At 32.1% G+C, this 14,186-nt stretch overlaps 1 protein-coding gene across 1 annotated transcript in view; it reads right to left on the reverse strand.

Moving 5' to 3' along the window:
• LOC108560480 (pikachurin) overlaps positions 1 to 13,907 on the reverse strand; it is a 108,489-nt gene extending 94,582 nt beyond the window's left edge. Inside the window, exon 1 of the mRNA XM_017918044.1 lies at positions 13,283 to 13,907. Within this exon, the coding sequence (XP_017773533.1) occupies positions 13,283 to 13,397 (115 nt within the window). The 5' untranslated portion in view covers positions 13,398 to 13,907. The remainder of the gene's footprint in view (positions 1 to 13,282) is intronic.
• Between the last annotated feature and the right edge of the window lie 279 nt (positions 13,908 to 14,186).

Below are 14,186 nucleotides of genomic sequence, written 5' to 3' on the forward strand. Positions count from 1 at the left end.
CAACCAAATAATTTAATTACCTGTATTTGTTGTGAAAATTTACCGATAATTTATTATCTGTAAAAGCGTTTATTACTAATGGAAACCCTAGTTACTATACAAGAAATTATTAAAAAAATTTATCAGATATTTGAAATATGTTGAATAAAGTTCTTAAAAATTAATCAAATATAGAAAATATTTTCTATAATACATGTAGTAGAGTTCGGCAAAGTTTTATTAAGGAATATGATTTTCACAATTAAAAAATTAGAGCCACAAATATATTTTTTTTAACTTCCTGCCTATAAGAATGTTACATGATATTATGATTTTAATTCTTTACTTCAGAGCCACAGAATGAGTCAGCTATGACAGAATGAGTCATGCAGTTGAAATATGTTTTCAAAATTCACATAAAATAGATAAGGGCAATTGGTAACAGGGAGATATGAGGAAGAAGTTGCTTCGATTTGCAACATAAAATATGGATATAAATAAAAGTCCGCTTTAAACCCAGCAATAAATTAGCCGGAATGCAGCGATGAATGCGCAAAAGAAGGGAGCAAAGAAAACCGCAAGTAGAAGAAGAAGAAGCGAAAGAAAAAAATGGTAAAATTTTATGCGCAGAGCATAAATAAAGAATGCCGACTTTAATGGCATTCATAATTTATGCCCTCGCTTAAATATTCTGCGGAGGGATGCGATGCTTATACATTTTGTATAAATCGCTGATTGCAATCGCCACGCAAAGATTATAGTTGTAATCCATAATGATGTAACATTTTACACGTCTCAAAATTCAACTAAGAAAAATTTACTTATATAAATTACTAAAGAACAACAATTAATTAAGTTTTAACTATAAATTGAGAATTAGCAAAGGTCTTATGCACTATATTTAACGTAAGTTCACGTAGAAGTTTTGATGGTTTGTTAATTACAAGATACATGCAGGTCCGTTGTTAGCTACAACGATAATTCCAGCAAGTTAATTATCGCACCTGTTTCCAAGGCGACGAAAATCGTAGTACGAAATTCTCCAGGTGTGTGCATTATCAAAAAGCGCGAAATTATTCGTTCGTTCGCATTGTTCTTCGTACATCGAATTCCATAAAGTCTCGAGTTTCTTCCCGAACAAAGAAATCTTAACAACTAAAGCTGCAATTGTTCTAAATTACCTGAATATTCCACAATTAATTCAACTTATTAAGTATATTTACTATTCAATTTGCAGCACAATACAATTTCTCTTCCATTCATATTTAATAATACTTAAGACTTTCAACAGATTTCAGTTATATATTTAAACAATTCATTTATTGTTTAGTTTCTTGTGTTTTTTATGTTCGTATTTATGAATTACAAGAATCTGGAGAACTCTCCATTTGGAATGCCCTTTTCCTGTCAACTCGACTAGCGGAATCCTCTTTGTTTGGTCGCTCCGACCTCAGATTCTTTTCAATATCCGGAATTCCACAAAATACGAGTCGAAAATCTTTTTGTTAACTACATTATTTGTTGAAATAACATGGAATTCTATATATTATTACTTCTTCCGTTATATGCATAGTTTTGTCCAAATTAAACATACACTCGTTTTCAAACTTGTATTATATAAATGTATTTATTGAACTATACATCAAATGCTTTGCATCGGATGCAAACGGCACTTTAGGGTAGATTTATTCACCCTCGAAGCTATTTAGACTACAATCCTTGATGCTTAATGTCCGATGCAAGCAACATTAAAAATTTAATCCACAACTTGAAAATACTCATGAATTTAGTACAATTGAAATTGCAAAAGTAGTCTTTTGAATGAATACAAATTTGCATTCGCTATCACATTGTTGTTAGAGATCGAGCCTATAGTATACATGGCTATAAACTTGGACCCATACAATTTATGGACTTGAAGTCTAGCGTCGGACTATACATGACCCCATCAGAAGTGCGCACTTAATCGCTATTTGCCATTGTGGAAAATGCATAAAACGCGAGAACATAGAAAATAATGAAATTGAAAGCCCTGTTCGTCCACTCGATGTGGCCAACTTTTTCAAGTCCGCCTCGTTTCCGATTTTAAAGAGATTTTTTAATAACATCATACAGGTTTATTCACTCAACTCATCTTCTCTGTACATATATAAAATATGAACTGAAATAGAGGTATGAATCATTCGTTTTCATTATCTCTGTCTGTAAAGAATCATTATTTTATTATGTATTTCATGTTTTCATGAACTTCTTTGAGAAATTTCAATTTACTATTTATTACATAATAGTAGAATAGTAATATATAGATTAGACGAGAATATTCCCTGACGGATACTTTCATTAGGTAATTGAAATGGAGAGTAGAATACGGGTGAATAATGTAAATGTACTTTATAATTTGATAAATTAGAAATACTAATTCTCTTTATAAATTTATTTACCCGGCGCATTGACCATTCTCTATAGGCGCAAAGATGACTCATCAAGAATGTAATCTTCTAAATCTTGCGCTTTTTCATCTTTTTTTGCACTATACTTTTGCTCAAAGAATTTTAATGTTTATTGATGTCATTAAACAAGATACACTTGAGCGCATATTGAGGATCCCCAAAAGGGTTTTTTTTATCATATTTTAGGGTAACCAAATATATAATACGCGAAAAATGATAAAAATTGAACGACTATTGGGTGTAGCTTGAATAATTGTATCAAGATTATGACGTTGACCTGACATCATCTTGAGGTTATGTCATCGTGACTTTGACTGATGTCATAATTATAATGACAATCGATGTCATCAACTTGTGTCATTAATAGACGTCATCGTGACAGAGTCCTGGCGTAATCGTAATGTTCAGTGACATAACTGTGACATTGATCGAAGTCATCGTGACCAATTTTCATTTCATCTCTTTATGCTTCTATCGACACCTTATTTTTTACCGTTCTGTCGTTTGTTACTTTCTATCGTTCCAACGTCTCATAGAAATTAATGGAAATATTGTTGTCCTATAATTTATTTTAAAAGTAGTTAGATTACAATAGCTATAATTGGTAATAAAGTGCACGGAAAAGTTCTTAATTATTATGGAATTACCTAAAGACAATTGTCTGCCCTGGTGTTGTTATCACAAATGGATGGATCGCTTGGATGGATACAGAAATGGTTAGGACGTCGGCGTTCGCTAAGCTCGTCATTGAAGTTTGGGATTAGCGAACACGCGCTTTGTTACACCGAAACTCCTGCCGTTGACAAATCTGTATCCATGGAGATATATCCTGACTATCGAAGAGTGTCACGTACATCGAGAGACAATCCTTATACATACATATTCATATACATATTATATATTAACATTGATAATAACAAACTGGAGACAGATTCCATTCGCTCTCGTTAAAGTCACATTTAATTAACATTATAAATAACAGACAGTTTTCTCTCTTTGTTTGCGCACACCCTCCAACCAATTAACCACAACTGTACACGACGTTAACAACGCCTACTTGAAACACCAATTATTTCCTCTGTTAAACTTTGCACAGTACAGCTTATCAAACTTTCATAAAAAAAAGTCTTATATAATGTTAAGTTCAATTGAATTACTTTATTTTATATTTACATAAATACAAAGCTTTAATTTGTGCTTTCTAAACCAAATTAAAAAAAAAATTAATTAATAGAATTATAATTTTTACGTTCATGAATTTTATGAAATTATTTTCATTAATATAGTGTTTTTAATCTTTTTGAGATTAACGAATTTAATCCTAAATAGTATTAAATATAAATTCGAATTTGAAGTTAGCGTTTATTCAATTCGCTTCATTAACAATTCCGAAATAATTGCATGTAATTTATCTGAAAATGTGAATATGACTATTTTATGTAAATGATTCAAGTCCGAATACAATTCAATTCTAATTAGGTCAAATAATAATTGAATTCGTAATAAGTAAGTAATGCGAAATAAATGTTTCATCCAAATAACAGTACATTTATGCCCCGATTTACATGGTAGATATGTTCCAGAGAAAAACGTGTAAATCAAAATTGTAACTTTTTATATGCAAAACCGTGTAAATCGAAAAGTATGCAAAAAAAAATAATTTCAATTCTTTTATTATTTAAATGCAAATAAAATGAAAATGATTTATAAAAAAACGTGTAAAAGCGAAAACGTGTAGTACCGTGTAAAACGAGGTATATATGTATTGTGTGTTGAGTATTGCACGTTCGGTAATTAAAAAAAAAACAAGGTTCAGCAGTAAGGCTCAAAGTGGACATTTCGCCCGAAATGTCTGTAATCTCAGGGTGTTCGTAATAAAGTCTGCGTAAAAAATATAAAATATAGGCAGTAATTCTGCTAATAAAATTTTAAAAAAATCTTATCTACCCTTTGGGAGAGGACGAAAAGGATTTTTTTTTAGCTAATGTACATAAACAACGTATGATTAACACTTGGCGTTATCAAAGTATGTATCCTGCTTTTTTTTGTAGAACGGAGGTCTTCGTATTTGCACGAAAACGGTATCCGTTCAAAGCACTTCCTAGATGCATGAAATATAAAGTTTAGCACGTCGATGAAGCTTACAGACGACGGCAGCTGAGATCTTTGCCTACTCCAAACTTTGCTCAGAAACTACCTCGAGCTATGTTTATTTAATTGATTGTACGAGCCTCGCAGTTCCATCACATCCCGACGAACTTGGCTACATCTCGATTCCATCAAATCAAACACGAGCACCCAAAAGAATTTATCAAAGAAATGAAACGTGTATCACTTGAAACAGTCACTGCAGTAATTTAATGAAAACTATTTATGCTTTAACGTGACCTTTCAAAACCATTTGGTACTGAACATATTTAGAGGGTCTCAAAATTCAATTACGTCTGAAGCCTAAGTGTTAAATACGTAACTGTTGCAAATAACGCGATTTGGTTGTTAATGATAGTTGCTATGGTTACCGGGTAGTTGCTTACTATAGATGCTAGCACTTTTACAAGCAATTATCATACAACACGTTATATCATTAAAAAAACTATGTAAACTTAGTAATTTTGTTATATGAATAAAATTATAGTAAAATATAAAAAAAAAAATAAGCAATGCACAGGTTGATGAAATATTGGCAATTGGTTGAAATTGGACTGGGATGCGTTAATTGCTTTACTCCATCGAATATATGATGGTTTTTAATCAGGGAATTCTGGGATTCTGCGGAGAATTAAATAACACGCGCCTCGCTCGAACTGGATTACTTCGGTGCAGTATGTAACTTGAACTTGTAACTTCGAAGCAAAAACAAAATTACAAATTTGTATACATATATACACACACGCGTACCCTAGAGGTAACTACCACCCTTCAGACCCAACACTTCGTAATTGCTGCGAGTGACTGCTTCATTAACAATCGAATTACCCATCCGGAAAATTCAATTTTCAGCTAACAAAGTACACATCTCGGAGAGACTGATAATGTCGTCTTAGTTAACAACACCTTCGCGTTTCGTTCATTAAGAATTCAGTATTCCCTGGATGCATTTAGAGTATTAGTTTGATGCAATTTATAGTTTACAACGTAATTGAAATAAACAAAAATTTCCAAGGAAATTAGGAGTGGAGTGATGCATTGTATGAAGTGTTTCCTCTAATGACGAATATATTCGTCATAACCCCTTCGCATTACAGGTCTCTTGACGAATATATACGACATATAAACTTAAAAATTCACATTGAAAATTTATTCACAATTAGTAGAATAAATAACCATTTTGATCGTTTTCATTTTTTTTTCCTCCTTTCACGCATCGATCGAAAACGAAAAGTTTCTCAAGCTGCGACATGCCATCATGTTCCAGGTACTGTTGTGAATTATGCAAACCACAACTTCTGCACCCCTCGAACTGTTTCCATTTTTTTTTTCTCTCTTTTTTCAAATGCTCCAGTATCGTAAATCATGTTCATGTCTAACTAGACTTAAGGATGAATGATGGACGACGGGACGATATGTTATGATACACTAATGGACCTATTTATTTACTGTTCTTTGTACTGCATTTGTCACTCACTTTACATTCCGGAGTTTTTAGTGCAATTTGTCTTTAGATTTAGTATCTTTTTACTTTTTCTTTCGTATTTCGCTTTGCAGTTGATAGAGGCGAAAACTTTTCCAAACGAACGTCGAGCTCTCTCTCTTATCATCAAGACGAATGGTTCACCATTTATACAAGTGATACTAATTTTCCTCGAATTTGTCAAAGTTCTAAATTCATTTTTAATTACCTTTCTTAACACTTTAATTTACAACCTCAATTTGATTAATCAATTTTATATCTTTACAATTATACATAATTATTTTCATTTTTATATAATTTTCTTTATTTATAATTAAAACATTAATATTTAAGTTTAAATTAACTTTATATTCCTACCAGTTTTATTGTAATTTTTAAGTTATTTTAACAATAATAACATTAAATTTTTTGATATCATAATAAGTATAATACAGAAAAGAAAATACTATACTTCCATTCTTGAGCTATATATTTTTTTCTATCTCCCGAAGCCGCGAAACACAATTGCTTTTGTAATATTATTATACGAAAGCAGATAAAGTGAATAGGGAGAATATTCTTTCTCTTGACGCACAAAAGCTTAGATTGTGATCTAAATACAATACGAACATGAACATTTGAAAACCAGATACTTCGTAAAATATCTTTTTTTCTTCCCTTTATAATATATAGTATATTTTTTGTATATGAATGAAAACCTAGTACGATTTTTCTAATGAAAGTGTGATAAATCAATTTCCTAGATAAAACGATGTCCATAGTTGTTTTTTTTTTGTGATAATAGTTGAACGTGAAGTATCAGTAAATGTAACTGTTATGCAATTATCGCTGCGAGTTGGAATTAGACTATTAAAGGAACGAACAGTAATTAAACTGCATAACAGCAACGTTTTAAACTCGGGCATTTTGCATATCGAGCTTTCGCAATTTAGTTTAGTTTACTTTTTTTTCATTTATTTATATTTTCTTTTATCTAAAATTGCGAAAACGGATCGTCGCATAAAGCGGCGAAGCTTTAATGCAATTTTACGTTCGGTTTGGTTAATTTCGCGCAGTAAAACCAAGTTTGACATGGAATTAAGTTGGTGGAGTCGGAGAGCCCGGAGCCACGCAGTAATGCCGATTTTACTACGTTCTATATATTCTGAACCAACCTCGATGTTTTTGCTACAGAGTGATGGTAAATAAATTCATGCAGCTGTAATTTATATTACGGCAATAACGAACGTCTGAAGTAAATGGGGAAAATGAAAGAAAAACCACATCGATTAGGTTGTGTAATAATACACGTACGTTTATTATTTCATCGATAAAGAGCTTGTTTACGGGTGTCTCAGAGGAAATGCATTTGCACACAAATTGGAAATGTTGTAATAATCGATAGCAAATGGAATTCGAATGCGTCAATCTATATTCATGTTTTATTTTACTTTGTTTTTTTTATTCTATCTTTACCAAATGCACAACGAACCAAATTATTTCCTTTAAATAATAAATAAAATATTTACTTGTAGCGAGTATTCATTTGACTGTAATTCCCATTGAAAAAATGAAAAACTAACATTCAAAAAGCACTGTTTTCACATTTTAGTGATTTTCTCAGAAACTATAATAGATTAAATGGATTCGAAAGATATATATTAAAGCTGGATTTGTTTTTTCTTGAGAAATGTAGCGAGTCATACGTTGATGTGGTTTCATTCGTTTGGCTGTAGTTCGTTTTAATTTGAAAAAAAAAACAACAGTAAATTATATAGTAATAGTAACAGTAATGTACTATAATAGTATATAGTAATAGTAGTATTTGTATTTTAATAGTAATAAAGTAATATATTAGTAGCAGTAACTATAGCAATAACATAGCTTTATAGTGTAGCCATAATTGTATCATTCTGTTCGGTCATTTGTTAGAAGATATATTTCAAATTCTCGTCAAATTTGTTCAATCTCTCAGCGACATGCACACCATTACCTACTTGTTCTTTTCCCTTTCGTGAAATCCCAACTAACGTTCTCCGCGAAGCATGTCGGATGAGGTCGATAAATGCAATAAAAACCTCTCCACTCTCCTCTGCTGTCCTCTCAATTTCCTCGTTGCCAACCTAAGTCAAAGATACAATCAGTTCTGAACACCCCTATAGATTCCGAACCTCCCATCAGTCGTTCTAACGTAACATAGTTATTGCCTCTTCATCATTCCTCGCATCCTCTATCAAATCTCAAATCTAACAAATTATTTCTCAATTAACATTCTACGATAATTAAACATATTGAAAGAAGAAGTGCCCCACGTTGGACGCCAATAAATATTGATTTAGATTTGTCTATTAATCTGTTAAAGTTATGTAAACTAGTAGTTTCTATCAAAGCATTACATTTAACGATGAAAGTGCCCCACGTTAGACGCCAATATACAAACTACTAGTTTCTATCAGAACGTTATATTTTCAACAATTAAAGTGCCCCACGTTAGGCGCCACTATATAAACTAACAGTTTTTATCAAAACGTTACTTTTAACGATGAGAATTCAAATAGTTAACATGAATACGAACCACAAATTTCTATCAAAACGTTATTTACTGTGATGCTTTTCTGTCAGTTCCTACTGCATATTTATGTGATACCCTACTTGATGGACACCTCCATTACAGCAATAAGTAAGAAGATTTGCATGTCGCCGAGATTTCGAAAGGACTAGCACAGAGTTTGCGTGACGCTCGGAGGTCCTTTTGTGCAGGAATTGATTTACTCATTACAACCCTAACAGGCGGATGCCACCGTCATGCGCTGCGAAAGTCTCGTGAAAACATGACTGAACCATAACAAGGTAGCGTGTAATCGCCCAAAAATATTTTTTTTTTGTTAAATAAAATATATATAATTATAACAATTTGTTTATCACAAAATTGATTAATTTATAGATTTTCAAATGTCTTTAGTACTAAAAGTTCATTGTTCATAAAGCCAAAATATTATTATATATCATAGTATTCGAAGCAAAACGTTTTAAATGAACGGTCGTAAATTAGAGTAAAAAGCAATCGTTGCAGCGGATTTCTGGTGACCGCAGTGAATTATTGGGATGATGAATTTGGTTGCATGTCCAGCGACGGCATGTATATATTATTTGTGTATATATGCACATTGGCTGTGTGTAAACAGCAGAAACATACTGTTTACTCCTATAATTTATGAACAAATTTTGCGCAGAACAAGAAATTATCATCAGGGGTCAATCCTCCGGGCGGAGGAAACCCGGGCTCCGCACATTCAAAGTTACCATCCTAATTACCAACTGCACTATATCATGATAATGTAAACTTTGTTCACTTCGTGAAACTAACAATCAAACTTTAATTGAAATTAATTCGTACGCACTGGAACCGAGCAAAATTTACACTTCTTAACAAACTGCATTCAATTTGTTACAACTGAATGTATTAATTATAATTAATATAGGCAATATTTAATATACATTCGATAATACGTACATAACTATTGAGCACAATCATACAATGATGAGAGTCACATCAATAGTCAGTTTTATTCACATTTATAATTTAACTTCTGTTTAAGTTAACATTTGTTTCTGAAAAAACAAAAGTTGTTTCTCAATTTGTTAAAGTCTAACATTATTTGATGTAAAATTTTAAGAAGATCGGTAAGAATGGATAGGAGAAAATGCAAGATTAGTGATGTAATGTTGGTAGAAATTCCACCACCAACACTGCAAAAAATTGTTTTACCATTCCCTACGGTTTTCGAAATCAACTAAAGCCTATGCAAATTTTTCAGGAATACCAAAATTTATATGGAGTGAATGCATCATTCCTTATGACCATTTCCAAGTAGTTTCTAAGATTCCAAACCGAGCATTTTTCTGTTGAGGAAGAATCTCGTGATGGTGTCCCGAAATCTTTCACCGACGACACAAATGTAGCCCTGGCAAAGGCAAAAATTGACGAAGATCCAAGAATGACACAAGAAATGATAGGTGATGAACTAGGCTTGAATGCCATGGCTGTGTCGAGAATATTAAGTCATTACTTGGGCTACACGAAGAAATCCGCACGATGGGTTTCAGGAATTTTAAATGACGACCGAAAAATGGCACGAGTTTGTTTAGAAATATTTGAAAATGGAGAGTCTAGCAACTTTAGGAAAATAATAACAGGTGATAAATCTTGGTTATATAAGTACGATCCGGAGACCAAACAGCAGTCCATGGTATGGAGCGCAGAAGATGCAAATCCCCCCCAGTTAAAGCAAGACAACGAAAATCAGCTACAAAAGTGATGGTGTCAAGTTACTTTACCAGAGCAAAAGTGGTAGCTGCTATCCCACTGGAAACTGGCCAGACGGTAACTGCTAAGTGGTATATAGAAACTTGCTTACCACAAGTTTTCAAAAATTTGTTGGGAGACCAGAAAAAAGGGAAACTCACACTACTGTAAAAACGAACAACCAGCCGATTTTGACGAATGTTTTGAATAGTGGCTCTACCGACTTAAGAAATGTATTGAAATAAATGGAAATTATGTTGAGAAATTATAAAAGGATGAAAATTAAATATGTTAAAATATTTTTTGTTTGTTTTTTTTTCAGCCAACTAAGCGAACTTTTGTTAGACCCCACTTACATGATATTAGATGACGAAAAAGCGTACGTTCATATGAACATGTACGTTTGTGTAAACATAGAGGTACGTGTCATCGAAACAAATAATAAATATAATATCGAAAAAGTGTACGTTCACATGAACATATACGTTTGTGGGAAATTAAAGACACGTATTTGTCAAAAAGAAACATAAAAACGATGTCAAAAAAGAATTGACGTAAAAGTGTACATTCCTATGAACATGTACGTTCATTTGCGCAAATATCGAGACACGTATTTACAAAAAAAAAAACTAAATACGATGTCAGCCATTAAACATTTAAATTTTTGTTCAAATGATCTATTTTATTTAGTTCTAAAAGTTGTTTAATAATTCATACTGAAATAACATGGAAATACGGTATGCATGACATTTAAAAAAAATCTGTACGTTTAGATGATTAGGTACGTTTGTACGAACTCGGTAACCAAACAGCAGTCCATGGTATGGAGCGCCGAAATTGCAAATCCCCCAGTTAAATCAAGAATACAAAAAAACAGCAACAAAAGTGATGGTGTCAAGTTAGACGTGTCTATGAAATAAAACTCACAAATAAGAACATTTATGTTAAAATTTACTTTCTGATAAATGTACTGCAATTTGTGTACTTTAACCGAGCACTTTTAGTACATATCTATTAATTTAATATAATTATTAATCTATATGTATTATTCTCATCTTCATAGAATTAATTTTTAATCAACAGTTAATTTTATAAAAAAAAATCTCTTCACAAAAGCAAAATTCGACCATCATCAATATATTTTTTTAAGCTAATAACTTTCGCTTTCACGCAGTTCTTTTTTCCTCTGTCTGCGTTCATCCGTATATGCGAACTTTTGGGTGCTTAATATAGAATAACCTTTCTCTTCAAAATGAATGTGTAATTTCAAAGGTGAACGAGAGAAGACAAAAAAAGTTTACTCTCGCTAAGAGCTTACGGGGATGATTTATGCGGCGACTTTTTTTCTCCGCTCCGAAGATTTATCACTACGCTACATTTTCAGAATATGGGATTTCTGATTGGAAAAGAGACAGACAAAAAAAAGTGTACATGTAGACAATACTGTCGGACGTTGAAAAATGGTGCAAATATTTATTAATACTTACTATATTAAGAATAACATTTTTTTCTGTTATTTACATTTTTTATGTTATTAAATTATGTCTTTTGGATAATAAATAAAGATTATTTATTTCTATTTTTTTTGTAAGGTAATGTTATATTTCTGCACTGTTGAGCTTTCCACGCCATCTATTTTATGCGATAGTATAAAAGCTTCCAATCTTATACTTTCCTTCCTTGCTTTTTTCCATCCTCCCCCAAAAACTGCGCCACATCCATTATCACGGCTATATGCATTCCTTTTAGTTTCATTGGCGTTTGCAGTAGAAACAGCAGCATTAAGGGCCATACACATTCCTTTAGCGTTTACGACCCTTGCATCAGGATTGTTTTTTTTTCTAGCAACTAATGTCCTCTTGTTTATTCAATAGCGGAATTTCTTTCGTTCGTAATTTGGATAATTCGTACAATGTTTGAGAATAAATTAGTTTTGCTAAATATTCAATATATATATTAAAATATATTTATCTGAATTAAGTACATTAGGTAAAATTTTATATAATTGCAAGTATAATAACAGTATGGGCAATTTTTGTGTTTATTAAATTTTAACCCTTTTTAGCCACTTTAGTATATTTCATGTTTTTATATTAGAAAATGGCGAAATGAAGTGGTACAAATAAGTACAATTAACGCAATAGAAAACTAAATGGTTTTGTACCAAATATAACCTGATAAAATACAAAATTGTCTTAGTCCTGATATAAAACAGGGTGTTATTATAAATACATATAATTGAAACTACAATAATGTTCAAAAAGTGTACGTTCTTATGAACATCAAGTACGTTTGAGCGAATCAAGGGACATATGTAAAACAAACGAAATGTAAATAATAAATGCATTGAATCGTAATTCTACATTAAAAATTTAATTTATAATAATTATCATTATAAATTCTAATTCGCTCATATAATAAATATTTAATGTATTTTACTTTGCTAATAATAATAATAATTATGAATAATTAATAATAATTTTGAAAATACATTAAAATTGGCTGAATAAGTTACGAATAAAATATATTTAATTTTTCACAACAATAATTACAAAAAAAAATGTACAATTTTTTAATACAACTCAATTTTCTATCCTTAATTAATTAGATATTTGTTTGAATATAAATTATGAATGATTTTTTTTTAATAATCTGAAGAATATTTTATTCAATTCCTTTTTACATAATTTTCTCTGATAGAATTATTAATGAAATAATTTTTGCTATTTCAAATATCTGAAAGTTGATTGGACATAAATTATGAAGAAAATATGAATTAATAACGTGTAAAATTTGTTGCTATTACAATTTTATTATTGTAAAATGAAAACGTGTTTGTTTGTGGTGGATTACTAGATCTTGGGATTAGGTTGAAATGTATAAGAAATGTTGGATGTTTTTGAGATTTGCAGATTAAGTGGAGTAGTAGTAGTTTACCTTGGAAAGCGGCTTCGAACTGGTTCTGAACAATATCCTCGAGTTGAGCGCTCGTGGAGACGACGAGGATGAGGATGATGGCAAGGGATCCCATGGCGTCGTTAGAAGGCCCCATCTCGCACTATAATCCTCCAGGTGGCCTCACAGGCCCAACATTCACACACATACCACCCCCGGGACCGGTAAAACACTTACCACAATACACATCGTATTACACACTAATTGCACTAGTTATTATTCATAGCTTAATCAACTGTTGCATGCTTTTGGACAACGAACAGCAGCGTGTATATGCGAGGGGCTAAAAATTGTTCAGTCTGAAATTGTCAGTTAAAGTTAATTGGAATTGTCCTTTTTATTTACAGGAATTTATAAGAATAAAATAATAATAATAATTGAAATTATGAAGTGAGTTCGCTGGGGGTAATTGACAACGAGGGTTGTGGGACCATCGACGTCCGATCGTCTGCACGTCTTGCTACTTGGTTTTACTCGCTCGGACTGCTTGTGCTGGTTATGCAATGCCTACTCTCTTTCTCTCTCTCGCACACACATACACTCTATCTCACTCTTACTCCCCCCTTCGAATGCTACGCGTTCATCGCAACGCGTGTGCTCTGTAGTAATTGACTATAGCGGCGAAATGCTATATATGGTTCAATACTCTCTCATTTCAACCCCGATCGAAGAACGAACGCAGAGACCTCTGTCTTTGCTGTAGCGAAACGGAGCGTTAGGGTTGGTTCTACGAAACCCCTTTTATGGCGATCATTATAATCGAACAATGTACGCCCTCTGTTGAACGATGATTCCAGTTAATATACCCGACACCTCCGCCCTATTTATTTTTCATTTATTATTAATAACAGTAACATCATTATATTTTTATTATCGTAAAATCCAA

This window comes from Nicrophorus vespilloides, unplaced genomic scaffold (genome assembly GCF_001412225.1).
Source record: "Nicrophorus vespilloides isolate i.1.1-1 unplaced genomic scaffold, Nicve_v1.0, whole genome shotgun sequence".
NCBI classification, from domain to species: Eukaryota; Metazoa; Arthropoda; class Insecta; order Coleoptera; family Silphidae; genus Nicrophorus; species Nicrophorus vespilloides.